The sequence below is a fragment of the Chaetodon trifascialis genome, chromosome 24 (assembly GCF_039877785.1).
Source record: "Chaetodon trifascialis isolate fChaTrf1 chromosome 24, fChaTrf1.hap1, whole genome shotgun sequence".
Lineage (NCBI taxonomy): Eukaryota > Metazoa > Chordata > Actinopteri > Chaetodontiformes > Chaetodontidae > Chaetodon > Chaetodon trifascialis.
The window spans coordinates 7,178,048-7,202,048 of NC_092079.1; the positions used below are offsets into that span (position 1 = coordinate 7,178,048).

A 24,001-nucleotide genomic window follows, 5' to 3' on the forward strand; every position below is an offset into this window, starting at 1 on the left:
GAGGACTTGCCAGTATTGCACGTCAAATTTGTTCACTAAAATCTCCATAATAAACTGATTCAGCATTTGCAAAATTAAAAGAAAAAAAATAATGCTTTTTGTAGGTTTTAAATGTTAAAGAGGATCTAGTAAAGGCCATAAGAGCGAAACAAAAACTGTTTGGGTTTGCTTTTATAAATATGTTAACGCTATGAGGAAAGGAATATGCTTTGGCAATTCTAAAAGTTGCAGCAACAACAGAGGACAGAAGTGGACATAAAGATCAACACAACTGTGCCAACAGATGTTTTTACATTTTTTAAATATCTGGTAAAACCTCTCACGACTCTGCGCCATGCCAGAGCTAATTGCACTAAAAGAAAAATAAAATCACCATCAATCCTCATCAACAGTGGAAGTCAGTGGACAAAGCTAAACCTCACAACCCTCGGTGCTAAAATGCCTGTCTGGAATCCGTCCAGATGTGAGCCATCTGTTGTGTTCAGTCACTGAGGTGAGACTGGTCGTGTCTATCCAGACGGTGACATCACCCAGAGCAGAGACGGGCCTTTCATTAATAATGCTGCCGATCCAAGCCTTTCAGGCAGCCCCTCAACATGCACTGAGGTATCCCACCGGTGCACTTCATCAACGTTCTAAGTGCTTTATGCCACGGTGATCCTAATGCTGCCAGGAGACCTGAAAACACCAGAGCTCACTGTACCACAGGATCCCTAACGGGCTCCTTCCGTCTCTACTTCCCTGAGAGGTTTCAGATTTTATGGACCGGCGTGGCATAAAGTCGCAGCTCCAAACTCTGACCCCTTTAAAACCAGGCTGCAGGATAAAAGCTGACCTGAACAACATTGAGAAAATGACTGGATTCACTACACACACAATGATTCCCGGCACCAACCTCAGATCTTAACAATATTTTTCATTTGATGACTTCATGTAGTGTTGTATAAATGAAACTGCAATTCCTCCTTTTGTTGTTAGGAGTTAACATTGGTAGGATATGTGCTATTAACTGCATGTCACAGCTCTGTATAGCCTGTGATGTTTGTGACATCTCCCCTTTTACAATGTTCATCATTTCAGACGACCCACCACGCTGTTCAGCTTCCATTCACCTCAGAAAACCGATAAGCTAGTTAGCCTAACTTGCTCATGTTAGCACTGATTCCATCACTTGTCACAGAGAGCTGAAGTCCATTTCCTGCCAGTGGACCACCATGAGGCCTTATTTAGAAAAAAATAAATAAATATGCACAGTACTTAATTTTTTTAATTTAATTTAAAGACAATTTGTCAGTAAACAAAGTGGCTTTCTTTTTTAAACTGTTGATGTATAGGACTGTGAAAATACACAATTAGACTTTGCACGCAACACTCACAAAAACCTTTCAGAGCAGTCCATGCTAGCTCTTACAGAACTGACTAACTCTCCTTTCATGCTTCATGCCACAATTCAAACAGAATCTGTCTCGTTTGATGACCGGCCATATTTTTTCCAAAATAGAGTCCCACTGGAGGCCACCGGAAGGGGAGGGACTTCCCACTTTGTTTCAACACCTGCTGAGCTCATCCCACCTTATAAAAACAGCTGGCGTTCTTTTATGGGTCCAGTAGTGATTTCCACCCATCAGACATGAGCAGTCCTGCAACATCAGCGTGCTGACATGTGATTCATTTTGCCAAATGAATGCGTGGAGTCATGGAGAGCAGATCAAATCACAGAGAGAAGAAACTAATGAAGCATGACGTTACTGTAACGCTGATTTCTTCTTTTAGCGACTTATAATTTTGATCAATTAAGAGCACACAGCACCATGGACAGATAAAGAATGCTGAAAAAAAAAAACAACAACCCCAAAACAAATGAATTTCAGCTCAGTTCTAATACTCTGAAGCTCCTCAGCAAACCCATGTCACTAAATAATAACAATAATCATTTTCCTGTTTAAACTTCCCACACTTCCTACAAACAATGCTTACAGTCGCTGCTTGCACACAACTAGCGCGGGCCTACTGCTGGTATGAAGCCACTTAATCCCTTTAAATGCAGGGGGCTTGATTTGATGACTATAATGAACACTGATGTCCTGGAGTGGAACAGCATGGATACTAATACCATTTCCACACACTGAAAAAAAAAGTACAACTTAAAATCCATGACAGACAGAATGCAGTGACGTAGATAATGAGGAGTAATAAGGAGCGCAATCAAGCAATCAAGCATCCAAGGGATTAACTCAAGATATCTGCACCAGTCAACACCAAAATGAAACCAAATCATTTTGTGCACTGATGGATAAAACACAGGGCACACTGCCAGGAAAAACTTAAGGGATGAAATGTTGAGACAACAGATACAGATGTGGGGATGACCTAAAACAATCCATGAGAAATGGAAGCGATGACATGCAGGCTAATTGGTATGAGCCTCAGTCTGCTTCTCCTCACTTTAATTCAGAGTCAGAGACAATTTGAAGCTAGTTGCCAAGTGATTGTCGGAATGAAAGCTGTATGCCTCGACAGGAAGTGAGCAGACAATAGAGGGAGCTTGTGTCTAGGATCCCAAACCTCCACCCAGCCAGGGTCTCATTCCCTCTGAGCGCTCTGGGAGGGGAGTGATGTCACCCTAACACACCCGCGAAGACAGACGATCGCACACTCACAGTCCATCACAGCTCTGTCTCACTTAAGTAAATTCCAGCGTCACACCCCACATCCCCAATCACTATCATTTACATTCCTCCCGAATACAAAGAGGTGAGCGGCGAGTGGGAGGATCCAGGGTGAGCCAGCAGCTGGAAAGGCTGAGGGAACGGCAGGAAGACGAGATGAGAGGGAGAAGAAGAAGAAGAAGAGAGAGGAAGGGACAAGGAGTACAAGAGAGAGGGTGAAAGGCAGGAACAACGCTTCTAATAAACCATGTAAAGGAAGTCGTCAGTAGACAGTGGCTTCTTCAGGGTCACAGTCCATCACTCAACTCTTCTCCAGTACACCAATGTGTTGGTTCAGCATGGACAGTTTTTCAAAGTGTTCCTCAGTCCATGCAGTAATATCCTTTCTGCAATCATGTGTTCACAAAGTGGTGAACCTCTCTCCATCCTCGCTTGTGAACGACTGAGCCTTTCCAGGATGCCCCTTTCATATCAATCATGATGCTATCACCTGTTACCAATCAACCTGTTTACCTGTGGAATGTTCCAAACAGGTGTTTTGGAGCATTCCACAGCGTTCCCCGTCTTTAGTCACTCCTGTCCCAACGTGTTTCAAACGTGTTGCTGCATCAAATTCTGGGGGACCCAACCCTCTTCGTCACCATTGGTCAGGTGGTGATCTTCTTGGACAAAAAAAAAAGGTGACACAGTGTCCAAACCTTTTTGGAATTGGGGTAAAATTTCTAATGTGAGCTGCAGACCGCCATTAGCAGTTTGCGAAAAAAACAAATAACATTCGTCCGAATGGGGAATTTGGTATCGAGCAGACGTTATCACATCAGGCAAAATGATAGCCACTAAGAACTTCTCAAACCAGTAAAATCCTTCCTCATAATTTTATAAACAGCTGGCATCTAATAAGCTGTCAAATTCATGAGTGTTCTGCTAAACTTCACGTGACGTCATCACACTGATACTGTAAGTAGGACTCTCCCATCAACACAGCATCTTTCATTTCGTTGTGTTTGGTCTGAATGTCTTCCTCATTCCCCTCTCAGTACTTCCTCACTTCCTGACACTGACTGTGGCACAAAAGTAAAATCTCTTTCATTGCTACTGAAGACACATACGCTTCAAAAGGGGTCTTTTTTTAAAAAAAAAGATGAGTGAATATTTACAGCAGCGTGTTATCTGCTCAAAGTAAACCACAGTGTCCATGTTTATGTACTGGCTCACTGCTTTAATAGACATTGGGCAACAGAGGAGCTCCATGGCACAGGGGAATAAGATATATCAGGCTTTATATACAACAATACTTTTTAGTGGGAATTCTTTAGTGGGTTGATTGGTGCATGCTGGAAGGAAAGAACCTAGTTTTTCATTTAGGTCTGACAACTTGCTGAAGTTCCTTCATACAAAGAGTGCAACACAACAGCTGCCCATCTTTTTATCAGCTGTAATATGATATCATTTCTGCAGTAAATGTAACAGATCACCTGTCATTTCTTCCTCATCTCTCTAATCCCCTCACATGTGAGCCATTACTTCTGAAAAATGATGTGTGCTGTCTGAGGTCTTGCTCTTCTGTAGAAGTGAACAGAGCCAAGGCGTTATGAGAGGGTTCAGATACATGACGAATGAGTACATCTGCTGAGTTTTGTCAGGGGTGTGTCGTCTACAGAGAGAGAGACTGTGGTGACACAGACGGATAGAAGGACAGACACACAGACAGAGATGGTGGAAGGAAGACGGACACAGATAGATGGATCAAGAAGTAGAAATTATAACTGACAGGGGCAGAAAGGACACTTTTGTACATTCAAAAGTCTACAACCTCTCATTTTAGGTACACACAGAATGAAAACATAGCTGATAAAACAGCATACTGGCATTCTGTGACCTGGCGTCTACAATCTGTACTATTCTTACTTTATAGATAACTCACAGAGCTGCTATGTGCATGTTCTAACAGAGCTTCATTCTACATAGTGTGCAAGTGATGCCACAGCTTAGTGAAAACATCTACACAGAAATCAGATTTTATGCTGCATTGACTCAAGATGGAAATTTCCTCTGGGAGCACTTTTAACAGAAATTAGCTGCAACACCTGTTTAGCTCTTGACTTTGGCAGAATCTTTATGCCAACGTGAAAGTTTTCCAGAGACTTTTCTTAATGTTTCTACTGTTCATGACCATGTTCATATGTGAACAGCCACTCTCACCTCAGTAAAAACATCAAAGTCCAACAAAGGTGAGAGACGATCGATGTTGTGAGATCTGACATCTCAGAAAATTAGACCTTGGATGCAAAACAATTGCTCATTGCTGGTCTAAAATCAGTCCAACCGAGGTGTAGGTAAATTTAAGTTACATTTGGTTCAGCTGATGAAGGAGTGTCACAGGGTTTACAAGGGAAAAGTTTATACCAGCCTGGTCCGGCTGCTTTTTCATTGGGCTGAATTTATCCCTCATATGCAGCAGGTCCACATTGAGATCAGGGAAGGATCTGATCTTTCTGTTGGAAAGCTGGCCCGCTCTTTTACTGATGCATGTGGGCAGCCATTGTTCTCTGCAGGGCATCTTGTGGTGGCAACTTCAGGCTTGTGGAGAAACTGTCCTCTTCAAAAACTTGTTGCAGTTTTCCTGGGACCCCCACCACTTGTATGTTTTTACCTAGCCTTATTTTCCTGATCATCCACACAGACTCATGGCTGTGAATCTTTGTGCTTGGAGCAAAGCAAAGACTCCTCCGAGCTCAGATACACTCATGTCAGGTGCAGTCAGTGTGGATTCTTTTTCTTTTGTCTGCAGTTGAGGTCTACAGCTCCGAAGCTCCGTCAAATCCTCTTGTTTCATGGATGAAACATCAGGTCTGATTGCATCAGTCAGCTCCTTCATGTAGCCTGGAGTTAGCATCTCGGTGCTAACACTGTCCCGATGGCTAACGTTGCCAATGCCTTGGTGAGCAGCCTCCTTTAGCCCAGTATTACCTCAAGGGGAAGACTTGCCAGACATTATTTAAGATCGCTAATTTGGTACCACGGCAGTAAATGTTTGGGAACGAAACACACTAAATTGTGATTACAAAGGCTGGAGCAAGAACTCCTGTGGGCCAGCTAAACACCCTACATAGGCACAAATTTGTACACAGTGTTTTTCACAAGTAAATCTCTCAAATAGCATGATGAGGTTTACTACCTAAATGCCAAAAGTGTGTTCTCATGCCTGTTACGTAAAAAAAACCCCTTTTTTTTGTCCAACTTGTTGCAGCTCATCCAAACTCTCCTCTGGCTCAGCAACAGCAATGTGATGACACCCCGGGTCGAATTTGCACAGGACTGGGATTTTTTTTTTCCACTAATGCAGTTGTGAAAGGATGACCAGATTAGGAAACCCATTTCCTGTGTTTAAAGATGCTGGACAGTGTTTGTAGAAAAGTCAGAGAATGAGTAAGTGGGTCAGATATTTACAGAGGAGTTGGATACACATGCTGTGGGCCTAATTTTCAACAGAAATTTGTTTGTCCCAAGCTGCGATGACAATGTGTGTCGGAAAGAGTAGGTGGTGAAACTGAAATCTATATTAGCCTGGAGAGATTAGCTGTTTACTTCAAGTGCACTGAATTCAAGTGGAACAAATTTCAAATAAAATACTACATGCATTTCCTTGATACTTCACTCCATTGGCTGGTGGTCACATCAGCACTTCAACATGTATGCTCCCCCTTAAACACAGTCTGAGCTCCGAGGGCTTTGAAGTGCAGTTATCTTTAGCTGCGTAAATACAACCTTTGTTTTGGTGCAGGCTGAGAGGCTGATTAGGACAGAGATGAGGCCGTGATGTGGATGTTCATGAGGGAGACGTGAAAATACAGCTTTACAGCTCACAGGTGTGAAAAATGGCAGGAACAATTTCAGGTTTTATGACTTGACAACGTCAGAAAGCTCAGCCCCTTGAAATCTGATTAAAGAGCCACTCTTGCACGCCTCCACGGACTGTTTGAGATCAATGCTAATCCATCAGGAAACCATCAAAGAGTCTCTGGAGGCAGATCCACCCTGCTCACCTGACAGCTGGACTGATTAGTGCCTGTATGTGTGTGTATATCATTTTCCTTCTTCCTGTGAATTTGCTGCCAAGTTACAAGATCTGTGTTCTTTTGTTAATCTATTGTCATTGTTACAGCAGGGTGTGAAGCCTAATGGAATCACCACCATGTACTGTGGGAGTTAATGGCAGGAGTCTGGCTCTGAAGCTCAGTTTGCTTAAATAGATGCTGTACGGCAGTGATTCCCACCCAGGGGTACTTCTACGCCTGGGGGTACTTCTGCATTCTAAAGGGGACTATGGGGATAGGCTAGAGCTCAGCTAATTTAAAAAAATCCAAATTGTGATTGCTAAAATTAAAATTAAAACTCACCTCCAGTCAGTGTAACCCGCCTGAATAAAAGAGACCAATCCTCACTGACAATTCCAGGATGAGTCCAATCCAATTTTCTATTCGTAATAGTGTTAAATACTCTACTCTACTTCTGTATCAAACCAAAACAATGATGTTTCCTGAACCTTAACCAAGTGCTGCCAGTGCCTAAACATGACCAGAAGAAAGTGCAATCATGCTGCAGTCATTATTAGTGGTGTATAAACAGATGCAACAGCAAACAGATGTGCTGCAAGTTTGGACAAATGAAATATGAACATTTTACGGATGCATTCCCATGATGATTTCTGTGTTTGCTGTCTATGATCCTTATGAACCAGCCTTGCCACACTGTGCATGTAATAGCTGGTGGTTGATGGGTGGCCCTGGGGCTTTGAAATCCACTATGTCTGTGCAAACAGCGATCGGAACATCCTCCTTAAGTGTTTGCGATTTACATCAAAGTCCAAAGTGCTACAGGGGTAATGATTATCAGCTGTACCAATTGAGGGCAGCAGACACACGCCCGCCCTGCCCTACGCACACACAAACACATGTACACACCTCTACTTTCGCACTACAAGTGTGATCCTTTGTTAGGCAATAGCTGTTGTTAGACTGTAAATTACAGCCTGTCTACCTGGTCCAGCCCTTCAATCTGAGGCTGCAAGATTGATTCCTGCCTATAATCTTATATCACTCCATGGTGGGATGACGTGTTTCATTCGTTATGCAGTTGGGCATAGGGAACTATTTGTTCCTATCGCTGGAGGTGGGAAAGAACAACAAGGCTATTCTACTAACTAAGAACTAGGAAAAATGGGCTGTGCTGCACCTCCACCATGTCGAAAGAGTTTGTCTCACTTATTCAACCCACTGAAATGGCTTTGAGGAGAGACAGAGTTTTTACAGACATTTCGAAGCTGGTTTGTTTGCGCATTTGTATGTGTTGTGGACAGTTAAATTGATTTTTTCTAATCATAAAACAAACATCTAACCGTCCAGAACACAAACAAAGACAAACAATGAAGCTGGAGATGGATACTCTATCAGGTTTCTTGAGGTTGCATGAGACTGAAATCCTTGTTTTGTGAAGTCAAAGCGAGTTATGGAGACATTCAGAATCAATGGAAAAGAACACATATGTTTGGATTTCCACTTAGTCTGAGTGCTTCCTTTTAAACACCTTGTTAGGTATTAGCAAATTTCAAAGAAGAAAATGTAGAAGGTTTTGTGAGTGACAAGAATCTGGAGAAGAAAAACAACCAAATAAAATTGCATTTTTTGTCTTTAAGAGGGTAGCAGACATACCTACAAACCTCCCTGAGGGTTACAGCTGGCAGAAGGGGGTGGTGAAAGGTCAAGGTCACCCCCCCACTCTCACTTTTAATTTGAAAGACAGACACAAAAAACACCTTTTGCCAGGCACAAATATGGGGTGCACAGACTAAAACATCTGCAGGTAAAATAAATGAAAAATTGCATTAACGGCATGAAAAAGAGATAAACTCATGACAACATTAAAGAAAATGAGAGAACGCAGGTTTAAGAGGGAGAACACAAACACAGATGAATCAAGCCCACCACTAGCGGGCAATTACAACTACTTGGAGTGTACAACATGTCATCACAACTACGAACAAAAGGTCTTCAGCCAGAGAACGGCCATAAAAGACGGATTTTGGCCATAAAAGGCCAGCAAACGACCTCATGAGGGTTTTTTGCCTGGTAATCAAATTCACGTTCCATTTTAACAGCAAAGCCCATGCTGAGGCCCAGGCTGACATCAGAAACAAGAGACAGAAAAAAAAATGGAGAAGGAGAAAGACAAGAGAGGGAGACAAGGGATAAACAAACAGAAAGAGGAATGCGGAGACAAAGATAAAAAGAGAGAAAAAATTCCAGCAAGAGATAGAGATAGAGCGAGAGAGGGGGAAGAGGGAAGGAGACATATGGATTTGATTACAAGCCGATGATGTCATGTATGTATGTCAGGTAATCAGCCCCTGGGCTGAGTGTATGGGGCAAGACCGGGCCTCGTCTGCGGCGGCTGCAGGGAAGCGGTTTGTCTGATGTGCAGCAGGAATCACACTGAGCAAAAACTCACACTCAGTGGAGAGGGTGAGTGTGTGCTTTTGTCTCTTGACTTTGTCTGGTTCTGCTGCATCCAGACGGCTGATCAGATCCTTAACTCAGACGTACAGCTACAGGCGAAAAACATCCAAATGTGTGTCAGACAGACAATCACTCCTGCAGCTCTGGCAAAGGTGGCAAAACCTATTGCGCTCTGCAATATTTCTTCATTCCATCTGGTTTGGATAATTATGGTTTATCAGATTCATGCTAGATATCAGGTACCAGCCAGTGCACACACACCCGAACACATGTCTTTCCCTGCAATGCTTTCGCAACACACAGTGCACTTGTATGACAGCTGGACTTTTCATCACATTCGGTCAGAGTCTGTGTAAGTAACAGAAATCAAGGATATCCCATATCATGTGTTCACTCACATAACTTTAAAAGTAGAAGCCAAGTCTTTGAGGTCCATGCAGGCATTCAGACCCAATATAGTCCACTGTGTTGTTGTCAACATGTTGCTCGTCTAATTTGAGTTGCAAGTCAAGTTCCCACCAAATTGTATTGTTGTTATTAACTAAATTTCCAGAAAACAGCCAAATGAAAAGTTGCATTAACGTTTCTATCCACTGCTGTTATGTTGAACCTCAGGAGTTCTGTGTATTGAGATTAAAGGCACTCATTCTTGCAGAATGCACGGCACACAAGGACACAACAAGATGACATAATTAAAAGAGCGCCAGTCAAACCTCAAGTGTTTGAAAATGTGATGGAATTATGGTATTACTGCTTGTTTCATGTAGTAATTTGGAAAATGTTAGTCTTGTCATTGGTCTCCACAGATCTGATGTTTCAGTCTGCCGCCATTTTGCATCTCTTCAGTGGAGCGGAAGCTTCATGTGCATCATGATTTATCTGCCAAGTCTGCTTCCATTGTACATGCTACGTTACGCATGGCTGTAACAAACTGCCACTACGTTTACATGCAGTCAAATAACCCTTTCCTAACCGGAATATCAGCAACAACCCAGTTGTGCACGGCCATGTAAACATCAATAACCCTTTTGAAAAACCGGAATATGACCCCTGAGTCACTCCTTTTCTTACCCAAATTTTTAGTCATGTATACGCCTATCAGAATATCCCAATCGAACGGAACATTAATTTGTGTTCTGCGCATGTTCTATTCGCAAGGAATCTTGGTCTTTTGAGTGCAGGTAGCATGGATATGAATGGCACAGCTCCGGCTCCATTTCCTATTTCTTCACGTTCTCGCCCTCCATGAATGAAGAAAGTGAGACAGAATAGTGTCAAGTACTGGTGGTGGGTCAGTATCAGCACCAAAGCACAAACGATTATTTGCCGTGCTGCTGCTGTTGTTGTTGTTTTTGGATAAAGGAAGAAGAAGCTGAAATGACGCGCATTGCATCACGACGTTCTCCGTGCGTCGCTGTTTTGATCAGGATATCCCAATTGATTACTCCTGTTTGCTCACGCATGTAAACAGGTTATTCCGAATGTTTCAGAAAACAGAATATTGACCATAACCCGAATATTGACTGCATGTAAACGTAGTGAGTGTAGAAGAAGTAGAGGTCGTGACCTGGAAACGAAACCAGTTTTTTGCAAAGCGCCAATAAATCTCAAAGAAGAAGAGGAAGAAGACAAAAAAACAAAACCAGTTGCCATAGAGATAACAGCAACAGCAGAAATGACTTCTGCCTCTTCTGAGACAGCTGATCAGTAATGTGAGTTCAATGTTCAGTACATCAGAATTTAGTCCAAAACGTTTGACAAGACAAACCGGTTTAGTGATATTAAGTTGTTGTTTTTTTTGCTTTTTTCAAATATTGTACTTTCCATCAACCTTTTCCGATACAATGCTTCAAAACGCACAGGATAATACATTGATGGAAACGAGGCTAAAGTTGGACAGTAAACATACTAGTTTCTCCAATGACAAATGATCGGCCGCTCCGTAAAGCAGATAAACCCTTTCTGTCAGCCATGTTGCTCATGTTTTCTCATTTGTACTCTTAGAATTTCCAGGAAATTCCAGCTCAGAAGAACATGGCAGCGTGGTGAAATGCCGGAAGACCGTGCCTCGGAGATTTAACAACTGCTTTGCCGAACCGCACACGTTGCTCATGCAACCAAATCCCAAACCTCGACATTCTTCTGTGTATTGTCAGCGCTATAGTCATCCCATAGAGGTTACATAATACATCTTCATCTCCCAACTATTTGTCATTTGGCAGAGGCCTGTCACAGCAAACATGTTTGTGTGGCCTGATCTTGTGTTTGATCCGCGACATCTGTTTCATGTGTACAGTGCATGAATATGTCCAGATCCAGAAATAGAATCTAATTTTGGATGACCGAATTGTTTGTTCCAAGAACAAACAGTTTGTTGCAAGGAAATGGGAGAGAACACAAAACTGAAATACATCATAGTTTAGAGTTGGAGCTCACTGGGCAGTTGTTGAACTCTGAATCTGCACATTGTGAAATTTTCATATTGCCTGAAATTAATCCTGTTTCACCCAAGTGTGCACTACAGTTTGCCAGTTCCAGTGGCCTTGTGGCAAAACACTACAATGCTACTTGAAAGACCTCAGAGTGCTCCAGGAAACAGTCTCCCCTCAGCAATCGAGTTGTAATGCCTTCAAGTGGACACAGGAATTGGTCTCTTTGGGAGGAGAGAGTCGAGAGTTCAGTCTCAGCAGGGAGCTCAGCCATGTCATTCTGGTTGTGCTCCCAACTCCTCCAGCCTCTGCTCCTCTGGCCTTTAGCTGTCAACAACAGATGTGACAATTACCACATGGTACTTAAAGGAAAGTCTGCCCCATCACTGTCCAGGGTTGCATAACAAGTTTAAGACTTGCAGTATTCTCCAAACAAAATCAAAATTGTGTTTGCATAGGCAGCATGGCGCGTTCCTGACCAAAAATAAATGCTATCTTTGGCTTCTATTGGCGCTGTTTGTACAAGCTGGTCATCCAGACTTTTTTACACAGCCTCCTTCATTATCCTCCAACAACAGTCTCCTCCAACTGGTCAAAAACACTTAATAATTGCATTTTTTTTTTTTTTTTTTACATAAGTCTTCAGGCCACATGCTTTCAGTTTACCTCTTTTTAGGAATTTGCAAGTCGTGTTTGGCTCCTGCTGTGACTCACGAAAGCTGATTCATCTGCCACTAAACAAACAGACTTTAAGTCAGAGTGTGTATGCTGGCATTTGTTGTATTTGAAAGCATTTTGACAACACCTAATCAAATTTGCTTGGGGTACACTGTTGGCCAGAGATAGAAGATTTCTGTTTTACATTTCTGGACTCAAAGCTGTCCAGAAGTTGGTTGGTAGATGCTTGTGGATGACTGAATTTGAACATACCAGCCTGGCTTCCTATCATTATCGTAAGCTTGATGTGTAATTACATCCTTTAAAGCTGGAAATTAATGATCACACAAGGGGGACAACCAAGGGCTTGTAATTGTGCCGCTTAGAGTTGGCAAATGTTGTTGGATGTTGGATGATTGACCCTTGCGTGTTTAACCTGCGTCACTGTATTGGTCAAAGACGTATGATGTGTTTAATCCTGCAAATCTCTGTGTCCCTCAGCTTGTTTGGCAAAGCTCATAACATTTAGTAACCTAAGCCAATGTGAAGCCATGACATATTTTACTTAGTGGGCAGGAGACAGGAAGAGTCTTGCCCTTGTCATTTGACTCGCATAGCTGGAATCAATTAGAACTGCCTGAAAGCACACAGTGACAGAATACACTGTGTGTTTTCCAAACTGATTTGTATATGTGACTAATTTGTTGCCTTCTTCCACGTCATGCATTGTCGCACCAAACATGAGGTCCAGCTGTTGTTGCATCGTTTTGCCGATATCATTCTGCACCATTCAGTGCCACCAGTCCCATTGTTAGAATAAACAGGGCACATTTTTCTCAGAACAATAGAGACTCTGGCAGCAGAGCATTAACCTCCCAGAAAAATCTTGAAAAATTTGCTCCCATCTTTTGACAATAGATGACGCACAATGTTAAGGCTTCTGAAAGACCGATTTAGTCAGCAGCTATAGCTTGAGAAATGTATGAGCTGTCTGATAATGAGAGTTAAGACTGAGGCATTGTGAAGTGAACAAAGCGCCACTGATAAAGAGCAATGTGTGCTATCTTAAGCTGCGATTACACTGCTGCATGGAAGATCCATTATTTTGTTTGTGGAGCTATTAGTTAAAAGCCACTTTTACACCCGCAGGTAAGATGTTTAACTACCCAACCCTCGCTTCATGTTCGCTACAATAAATAATTGTGTATCAGTAGAGGAAAGTATCAAAGGGCATGCGAGTGAGTACTGAACTTAAGTGCAATTTTAAGGGACAATTTTTTCGCTACATTTCAGAAAGAAAACTGTACTTTTTACAACACTTGTTTGCCCACTCTAGTAACTCATTACTTAGTAGATTAAGATTTTACACATACAAAACATGTGATCATCTTATTTCACATGATGCCCTGTCATAGATTGGGTTTGTTCAAATTAGATCCATTACAGCAACCAGCAACAATGTCTGTTACCTTAGCTTAGCATAAAGAAAAAAATGATATAAAGTGTGAGCATTATAGGTGCTGGAAGGCTTATTGCGTATTTCCCAAAATGAAAAAGATTGTATTATTAAGAAAACAATGACATGGCTCCGACTAATGAAAGGGGCCATTCTGGATTGTCAATACTTTTGCTACTTTAGTATTGTTAAAAAAAATGCCTTTGTACTTTAATCTCTGTTATATTTTGAATGCAGGGCTACTACAGTACTTGAGTACATTTTACGTTGCAGTGTTTCGACTTTTGCTCAGGAACTGATGTATATGGACATAATGTACCAAACCTCACTGTAAAGACAAGTACTATAGTATAAATGGGGCCTGTGTAAGCCGACCATATTGAGAGAAAAGATGAATTCCTGGCACCAGAACAAAATCCCTAGCATGTTAGCATTCCTCAGTGAGACCAAGAGGGTGCAGCTACCTGCCAACTAGTGGCTAACAGCACTCCAAGATCTCAATCAGAAATGGTATTGCTAACAAACCATTTCAGCAAAACTGTCAAAATGTCAGGGGATCTCTCATGTGTGGGCTGTGAATGTGCATTTCACATGTCAAAGATATGTGTTACACGTCTTGTCTTGTTCTTTAGCATTGGTCTCAATTACAAATCCTCATCCAAGAGTTTCTTAATAACTTTGCAAGCTGATTCTTTTTTCCTCCTCCTTGGCTAAATGACTTATGTTGACAAGAGCCAGGAGCAAATACTGTAACTCAAACTCCGTGTCTCTCTTCACCTACTGCCCTGCCTCCGGAGCCGTGACAGACCAGGCAGATATTTCACACATTACATATGTCAAGAAAAACCTTCCCCTCTTCGCTGCCACATCCTTTAGTTAAACAGTTACTGAAGGAGACCCGCTCACACACTCAGACATGCGCACACACATGTACACACCACACAGTCACACATACGAGCAAGCACACCCCCTTCTTGCGAGCCTCTGCAATGCAAAGCTCCATATAAGGACATGTTGATGATGTAATGGTCCATAGGCAGGGAGCACATCCCTTATTGTTTGGTCTGACTGTAGGAATGCCCACATTACAGCTACTCAGAGAGTGAGACGCACGCAGAGAGAAGAGTTGAGGGTCTGGTGTTGTACGGCAAGATAATGAGCTCATGGCAGTGAAGCTGGGAAAGCCTTTGGCACAGGTAGGCACACTGAATATTACTACAAAACTCTGAATCCGGGGGAAAAAACATTAAAACTTCTGAAAGAGTTGTCGCTCTCGTGATTGGCTTGGACATGTTCAGATGTTCACGGCCGCATCATTTCATGCTGGTGTTCTTGTGTACTTTGTAACACTAACTTTCATGACGTATTTATTTCAATAGCACTTCTTTTTGGCTTTAAAGCTGCTATGTTCTGTGTCGTGATCGTAACTCAGTAGAATAAAGTTTTCCAAGCGAGCAAATCCAACATTTCAAATGAACCTCAAGTTATTTAACAAAATCTGGAGACGTCCAAATTTTGAATTATTTATAAAAAATATAAAATTTATGTATAAACTTAAGTGGGAACTTTATTAAGGGCTTGTATCATATCAGTTTCATTTCACTTTTAATTCAGTTGTACATGTCTATAAAGAAATGCTGAGCAACATTTTAATTCATTACAGCTACTCTTGGAGTCAGAATCTGTGGTCTGCCTTTGCAAACTTCACTAAAGATATAAACTGTTTACACAGTAATGAGGCTCAGTCTTTGTCGGAAAGTGGTGTTGAGCATGTCACATGTATGGCCCCTTAAATTTACTGCGCAGGGATTTGTCCAGATAACATAATTGTAGAAATACTGCCAACTTAGTTTTGGCACAAACAAGCTGCCAAGAATTCATTGTTCACGGATCATAGCACACATGTACAGACACATATTCTGTGAATATACTCCTGAATGTACAGGTCATTATGCTTTAGGACGGCATCAAAGAGGCATTTAGTATTTTAAAGTTTCAAGTACTTTTGGCTTGTTATGGTCAGATGAATTCATTTCTTGTCTTTGCTGTTAAACTGTGGTTGTGGACATCTGCCCTGATTACTGCTGCCATGAACATTTATTACATTAATGACACTGACATTAAAGAAATCATCTCAAGAGCTTCTTTGATGGAAACAGCAGCTATGTTTGAGGAAAGCTGTATTTGTGTGCATTTCAGTATGTTCAGCATTTTGGAGCCACTGTGTAATCTAATTTATTCAGACACAAAAAAGAAAACTCTTTAGGACAGTCACCTCTAGGTCTCTTTTGGTAACACACCACCACATTAAGCATATAACCACCACCAGGAAGTTAATAAATATCAGAGCTACATATTTTACACGTTGATTGCACTCTGGGGGCATATCACTTGGCCTGTGTGGACTTTAAATGCAGTCTATGCAGTGCGTCCATAAGCGTCCTCCTTTCAAACTCTGTCCCACATCGGCCCACCATTCACAAGTTAAAGCAGAGGTGGCCGCATGTGTGTGCACAGGATATATATCTGCCTGTACATACATGACCTAATCACTTGTGGTTAGGAAATGGCACAGCAGCCCTGACATATGGAACGTGTAACACAGCTTTAAGCAGCGGGTGAGCCACAGTTTCCAGCTTAGGGAGCCACGTACTGTAAAGAGAGGGAAGCCCTCTGTAAAGCTGTAATGGTGTGCTGGTGTGAGTCCCTCGTAGGCTTGGCTGACTGCTCCCAACTGGATGCTTCCTTTTCTTTTTTTTAATGCCATTTATGTTAGCTTACTAAATTATATTTGCAACAAAGCCAGAAACAATCCTGTCAAGTTAAGTTATCCCACTTTAGCACCCCAACTCACCAAATGACTCCTATTTTTCCATGACACATTAACGACTCGCGGTGGTGGTCACGCATCCATTTTTAGGGGAAACCAGCCTGCAAATTGGTGCCTGGTGCAAAGGTTGTACAGGCTGCTGAGTGGGTGGTAAGGTGCCTTGTAATGTTGATAGCCACGAAACTGCTATGTCACCAGCTTTATGTGCAGCACTTTCCAATTTATTCCCCCAAAATAATGTTCTTTCAAGCTGTGTGGATGTCTGCACAAATGGGGTGCTCTCTATTGACAATGAGATAAAAAGTGATTGGGATGGACATGTGGACAAATGTTACGTAGATCAGTAATATTTATGTGCTGCTTCTACTGTCTTAGATTAGATGACTAAAGCTGGTCAGTTAAGCTTCTTCTACTTAATAAAGTGTGGATTTGCTCAGGGCCAGCTGCAGGATAATAATTTTTACCAAAGGTCACTCCGTCTATTGTCCTGTCCAATTATATAACATGCAGACTTGCAAGTCTGCACTAAATTACATCTAACAACAAAAATGGTCTCAGATGTGGCTCTTTTGGCCAAATACACTCATCTATGTGTGTGTCCGTGATGAGAAAAAGTTCAGGAACAACTGACCTGGACCAACATTTCCTTATGTACCACAAAATACTTTGGGAATAGAGCAATATAGTCCCATAAAGGGCTAGAAGTGATTTCACTGGCGTGAGGCAAGCTGTGTATTTTGGGCATAGGAGCCATGCAGCTTCCTCTCAAAGGATTTGCCTTTACTAGAGCAAAGTGCCCTTGCATGCAGTACACACAATTAATAGTCACTTCAGGAATAAGAAGTATTTTAAAATGGACTGATAGGCAGAGTTTCCAGTCCAACTAGGGCACAAAGTACATTTCTCTTTCTATTTTGGCTGATGACATCATTAGAAAAACAGTGGGGACTAAGATAAGAGATTGAATAAACAGTGATTACAGGCGACAGGCTAGTTTGCAGGAGATGTCTGCTGGTTTTGCTTAGCAACTTAGTGTTTCTACATGCACAATCTGTTGGAAGAAAAAGCAATTTTTCAACACATGTAAGTCTCTAGATAAGGTGGGCATACTTTCTTTGCACAGCACTCTTATCCAGAGTCCTTGAAAAAAGTGTGACAGCTGATTAACATGTTTTATCAACACTCCTAGCAGCCAGCATATAAGAAGGCCACACTTTAAGTCAACAAAGCTAGACAGCAAAACAATCTGAGTACCTGGAATACTAACCTAAAATAAAAAAAGGGGTCCAAAAAAACTTTAGGGGGATTTGGGTTTGGTTTACTGTATCTGTTAAAAACCATAATCCCTAGAATAAGACTTCAGCCATAGTTTTCAACATTTGCTGGTTAGCCATATTAATGACGAAACATCACAATTTATTAATTGACTGTATTTTGTATTAACCTGAGGCTGCAATCTAATGAGGAATAAAGCAAATGTAGTGTTGTGATAAGTACAATATCTGCCTACAAAATGTAGTGGAGTACAAGTATAAAGTGACATAAAATGGAGTTACTGAAGTACTCGAAATATTACATGCACCCAATGTCCAAATAACAGGCTGTGTTGGTTCTGAGTGAGTTGAGTTGCTCTGAGTGACCCTGCCTGAACTACACATTTATTTTCAGTTTACATAAAAAAAGTTTACAGCTTAATTCACAACATCTCCGAATCCACCAAAAACCACACTAATAATGAATTCTGGTGCATATCCTTGACATTGACATTTTACTGAGTGTTGTTTGGTCTGGATCTAATTGCAACACTCGGATCCAGTCTCATGTGGCCCCCCTGCCCGCTCCCGCCCTTTAGCTGCTACTGAAGAAAGAAATGACATAGACTCTGCTGCTGAGAAGTGACCCGCCCTACCACACTTACATCATGGCCCACAACCCAACTGTACATGTGGAATTAGTGATCCTGGAGAGTGTGTGTTTGTGTGTGTGGGGGGATTTCTGTATAAACTCTTTGGGACTGTAATTGCCTTAAGCAGGGGGAATTCCTTTAAATGTATAAGAAAAAGAAAAATGGGGAGGGTAGGTGGTGGTTTTGGTAAGGGGGAGGAGGGTTGGTACCCGAGGAACCCCTTAATTAAAGGATTGTTCCATGCCAGTGGGCCATCTGTGTGGAAATGCCTGGCAGCTGCACACACAGCGGTCGTAACATACCTTCCCCTGGGGCTGTAGGCACTCTGGCCTGGTGATGTATACATGTGCCTGATGCGCTGACCCCGGCTACACACTGTCCTTAAAGCACTGCAACTGCATCCAGTGACATGCAGCGTACCTTGACATCATTTGAGTACTTTGTACCCCATCTGGGTTTTGTATGTAGAAATACGAGACAGTAGATGTGGAGTTATAAATATTACCCTTTACTGACTTTGATGTTTCTTGCCTGTCATGGTGAATTTAAACTGGGATTGATTAAAAGATCTTTAAAGAACTGCATCCTATCCACACATGCTCCTCATTTGAAGAAAAATATTGCTAATGTCCAGTCTGAACGCACTTACTTTTGATTTACTGATTTGATTTTGTCTTTGCCTTTGCCTCCATGTTCAGGGACGTGCCTTTTCTGTATGCTTAAGTGGTTATTCAGCATCCAATGAGTATAGTTGTACACATAGTTTATGTTTGATGAAAGATACACCGTTAAACAACAGCAGCTTTCATCAAACAGATCCTGGTGAGAAACATCCTTAAAGTTATTTTATAGTACTGCTCATCTTATCTGGTAAAACCATTATGAGAGGTCAATATTAACATTTGGCTTCGTGTCACTTGTTTTCTCACAGGAGGTAATCGGCCATATGGTACACAGTACACCCTCAGATACCATGGAAACTTTCTGAAATTCACTGATTGTTAAACTCAAGGCTCAATATTTACAGCAGTAACTCAGGTTTCCAAACCATAAGAGAATTAGTTGGCAACAAGGGAACAAAAAAAAAGTAACCACAGGTATTTCAGACTACCAACCTGAGAGAGTTAAAGTAATGCTTTTTATGATGTGTTAAATTTTCCATGACATTAAAACTTAAGTCCTCCTCAGAAATGCTGAGAAAATAACAGCGTTTATGATGTGTCAGTGCTTGGAGAAGTGGGCCGAATGGGTAGTGACAGTGGGGGAGTAGAGTTTCTTTAGCACCTTTCATACGCATTCAACATAAGTTAAGAAAATATTTTAGGTCTATGTGTTGCTCCAAAATTCACTGGAAAGTTGATCCAAAAAATTTAAATCTGCAGTGGGAAAATAACAATTTCGCAAGAGCTAACATTCACAGATTTCCCAAATTGTCTCTATTCTTATAAACTTTCTGTGTACATGTTCTTAAATGGATTGCTAAAAGATCATGTTTCCTTTGTTTCTATTTTTTACAGGTTGAAGCTGTTAATTGATCAGGAAAAGGCCTACCAAGAAAGAAAGGACGAAGAGAACAATAAAAAAGTCACAAGTCTGAAGGAGGAGCTGACAAAACTCAAGTCATTTGCGTTGATGGTTGTGGATGAACAGCAGCGTCTCACTGAGCAGCTGAAACAACAAATAGCAAAGGTCCAAGAACTGAGTGCCAGTGCTTCACAAGCCCAGGAGGAGCTGAGCTCAGCTAATGCCAGTCTGCAGGAAGAGGAGCAAAAGGTCTTTCGCTTGGAGGCTGAGCTGCGTGACCAAATCGGTCGATACCATCAGGAACAAGAGGCCATGACTGCCAAATTGACCAGCGAGGACGCCCAAAACAGGCAGCTGCGCCAGAGACTGTCGACTCTCAGCAGGCAGCTTGATGAGCTGGAGGAGACCAACAAGACCCTGCGCAGAGCTGAGGAGGAACTGCAGGAGCTGAGGGACAAAATTAGCCGTGGTGAGTGTGGAAACTCTAGCCTCATGTCAGAGCTTGAAGAGTTACGGAAAAGGGTACTTGAAATGGAGGGAAAGGACGAGGAGCTGATCAGAATGGAGGACCACTGCAGGGAACTCAACAAGAAACTCCAGAAAGAGGCAAATGAAAGCCAGAGCCTGAAGGCTGAAGTTGACAAACTGAACCACAGAATTATGGACTTAGAGAAATTAGAGGATGCATTCAGCAAGAGCAAACAAGAATGCAGTTCACTCAAAAGTAACCTGGAGAAGGAGAGGACGGTGTCAAAGGTTCTGACCAGTGAGCTGGAAGTCTTGAAAGTCAGGGTTAAGGAACTGGAGGCTGCTGAAAGCCAACTGGGAAAGACAGAGCTGACACTGAAGGAAGATTTAACCAAGTTAAAGACTCTGACAGTCATGCTGGTGGATGAGAGGAAGGCAATGGCAGAGAAGCTAAAGCAAATGGAGAACAAGGTCCAGAACAGCACTGGCAAACTTCAGGCTGAACAGGATAAAGTCACGTCAGTCACAGAGAAGCTAATTGAGGAGAGCAAGAAAGCACTGAGGTCAAAGGCTGAGCTAGAAGAGAAAATGTGCAGTGCTACAAGGGAAAGGGATGACCTGAAGGCCAAATTGAGAGACGAGGAGGAAAAGAGCAATGATTTGGAGTCTAAGATCACTATGATGAAGAAAAGGCTGCAATCACTGGAGAACATAGAAAGAGAACACATGAGGAACAAAGCTAAAGAAGAGCACATCAAAACACCCATTGTGAACCGCTTCCAACAAGAAGACAACAAAGTAAAGGATTTGACGCAGGAGGTTGAACGCCTGAGGCGCAAATTAAAGGACATGAAGGTGGTCGAAGGTGACCTCTTAAAAACAGAGGAGTTTGAATCACTGGAAAAAAGATTCACCAGTGAACAAGAGAAAGCTAAAGCTTTGATGGAGGAGTTGGAAATATCCAGAAAAGAACTTTCAAAGTACCAACTGGCTGAAAAGAAAGAGTGCAACCAAGAGCATGTTCTTTATAAACGCTTGAAGGAGGAGGAGGCAAAGTCGAGTCATTTGACTAGAGAGGTCACAGCTCTGAAAGAGAAGATCCATGAATACATGGGAACAGAGGAGTCCATTTGCCGCATGAAAACTGACCACTCTACACTGCAAAGAAAACTGACCCAGCAAGAGGTCAGAAACAAAGAACTGGCCAGAGAAATGGAGACACTCACGAGAGAGCTTGAGAGATACAGACGCTTCAGCAAAAGTCTTCGCCCTGGCATGAATGGAAGACGCTTTTCAGACCTCCATGTCTCCACTAAGGAAGTTCAGACGGAGCCACTGGACCTCATGTCTCCCAACTGCAAGACAATGGCACCACTGGAACGCGCTGTGGTGAACGGGAAGCTGTACGACGACAGCGAACCTGAAGATAATGCAAACTACAGCAATGAGCTTCAGCTCACCAAATGCAGCCCCTCACTTATCAATAACGTAAATAATCTCAACAACAACATGAGAAGAGCGCGAGTCCCATTCCTCAAAAACAGAGACACGCCCCTTCAGGTGAATGGTAAAGTGCAACCACGGCAGAATGGCAACCATGTTCAGCCTGGAGATGTCGTGTTGACCCACAGTCCTGGGCAGCCTCTGCACATTAAAGTGACTCCCGACCACGGACATAACACAGCAACACTAGAGATCACCAGCCCGACCACAGAAAACACCCAGTCATTCACCAGCACTGCCGTCATACCCACAAGTGGAGGTCCACCCAAACAGAGAATTACCATCATCCAGAATGCCTCCATATCCCCGACTGCAAAACCCATTTCCCCAACAATAAAATCCAAAGGTTCGCCCATATCTGACGAACCGTGCTCACCAGATAGGGCCCTATCACCTTTCACTATGGCTACGTACTCTAGAGCAATGACTCCAGACTCTTGTGGCTCTGTAACGCCAGACAGAGCCATGTCACCTATACAAATTGTGTCAGTGACGACAGGCACCCCTGACCGCTCCCTCTCTACAGAGCCAGTAGAGGTTGTTGGAGGGCACGCCGTCTTCCGTGTGACCCCCGAAAGGCAAACCAACTGGCAGGTCCAGAGGTCGAATAGCTCTGGGCCAAACGTCATCACCACAGAGGACAACAAAATCCACATTCACTTAGGGAGCCCCTTCATTCAGAGCATCAGCACTCCATCGCAAACAATGAGTCCATGCCACGCACCCGGACTCCAGGATCAAAGGACTCAGGTGCTTGCAAACTGCAGTACTCCTACTGCCAAAGGCAACAGCAAAATCACAAGTAGCATCATGATTAAGCCCACCTCCACCCCAATCCAAAGGCCATCACAAATTACAGTAAGTAATGCCTATGACTGACCTGATAACCCCCTAAACCCTCCATCCCATCCTTCGTTACTGAGTCCTGCCCATGAGATCCAATAAAACCTTAGACCCTAACTCTATACCCTGATACATTTACATGTCTGTTTTTACTTGATTTATGATCTTAAACTGGGGTTTGAATGTTTTCCTTTTTGTTTTGGTTTGCTTGGTTCTGTGTGATTAAGTTGAAACAAATGTCTGCCTGCATGAGAAAACATATACCATTTGAAAGCACTAGAAAATTTGATTTAATTTGACATAACACCAGGTTTTAACTTATGTGCACTTACTGTATTGTACTCAGTGGCCAACTTGCCATGTAGTCATACAATTCACACTGATGTATCATGCCAGTTTTTATACTTCATATTACACATACTGCATTATGATTAAGTTGTTTGGTTTTCTGATAATTAAAGTGTGCAAAAAGAAGTGTTATGTTTTATAGTTTGTCATCCATGCTTGCCAATTTCATTTATTCACTAAATCCAGCATGTTTTGAATGTGTAAAATTAAAAATACTCTGAGGAAAATGCAATTAGATTGAAATCAGTTGTTTGATTTGATTTTTGGTGCATGCAAAGTAACTTTTTAACACGTGTTCATGTTACACAGTGTGTAGTCAGAAAATTACGATTGACTTTCTCAGATCCGAACATGAAGACTGTCAACACCTTGTTAGATCTAATTAAATAATACCCAAGTGGAAGAGTTGTCTGAAAAACCTTTGTGCTTATATTTGACCAGATTACTAAACAAAACAAAAAAAACCTTCCGGGATTGTCACGTGTTTGCTTACTTGAGTTAAAATCATAGGTGCCTCCTTACATTTGCAGCACATCATAGGTGATGTCATAGTGCCTCCTTACATTTGCAGCACAGAAGTGAATAAGAATGAAAACCAGTGTGAAAGCTCAGAGAGGTGCTCCATAAAGCTTGGAGGTGAATCTATGTCAAAAAAACAAAGACAAAAATAAAAACTGGAGAATTACAGCTGCTCTTCTCCAGTGGCTTTAGGGTAGTAGATTACTGAAACATTGTTTCAATTCAATGGACCATGAAAAGGCAAAAGATATTTAAAATGTTCAATTATCTTCTTGCTTGAATGCACCAGGCAGTGTAAAGGGGGTTCACTAGATTAGATCACAACATGTCAAAC

The 24,001-nt window shown here is 42.1% G+C and overlaps 1 protein-coding gene across 2 annotated transcripts in view; it reads left to right on the plus strand.

The window, feature by feature from the left end:
- filip1l (filamin A interacting protein 1-like) overlaps nt 1-24,001 on the plus strand; it is a 72,681-nt gene that overhangs the window by 43,686 nt on the left and 4,994 nt on the right. Inside the window, exons 1-2 of one of the 2 annotated variants that reach the window (XM_070994221.1) lie at nt 14,837-14,922; nt 19,980-22,815. In XM_070994221.1, the coding sequence (XP_070850322.1) occupies nt 20,095-22,815 (2,721 nt within the window). In that variant the 5' untranslated portion in view covers nt 14,837-14,922; nt 19,980-20,094. Of the gene's footprint in view, nt 1-14,836; nt 14,923-19,979; nt 22,816-24,001 lie in introns of those variants that run through there. The other variant, XM_070994220.1, reaches the window with a different exon arrangement.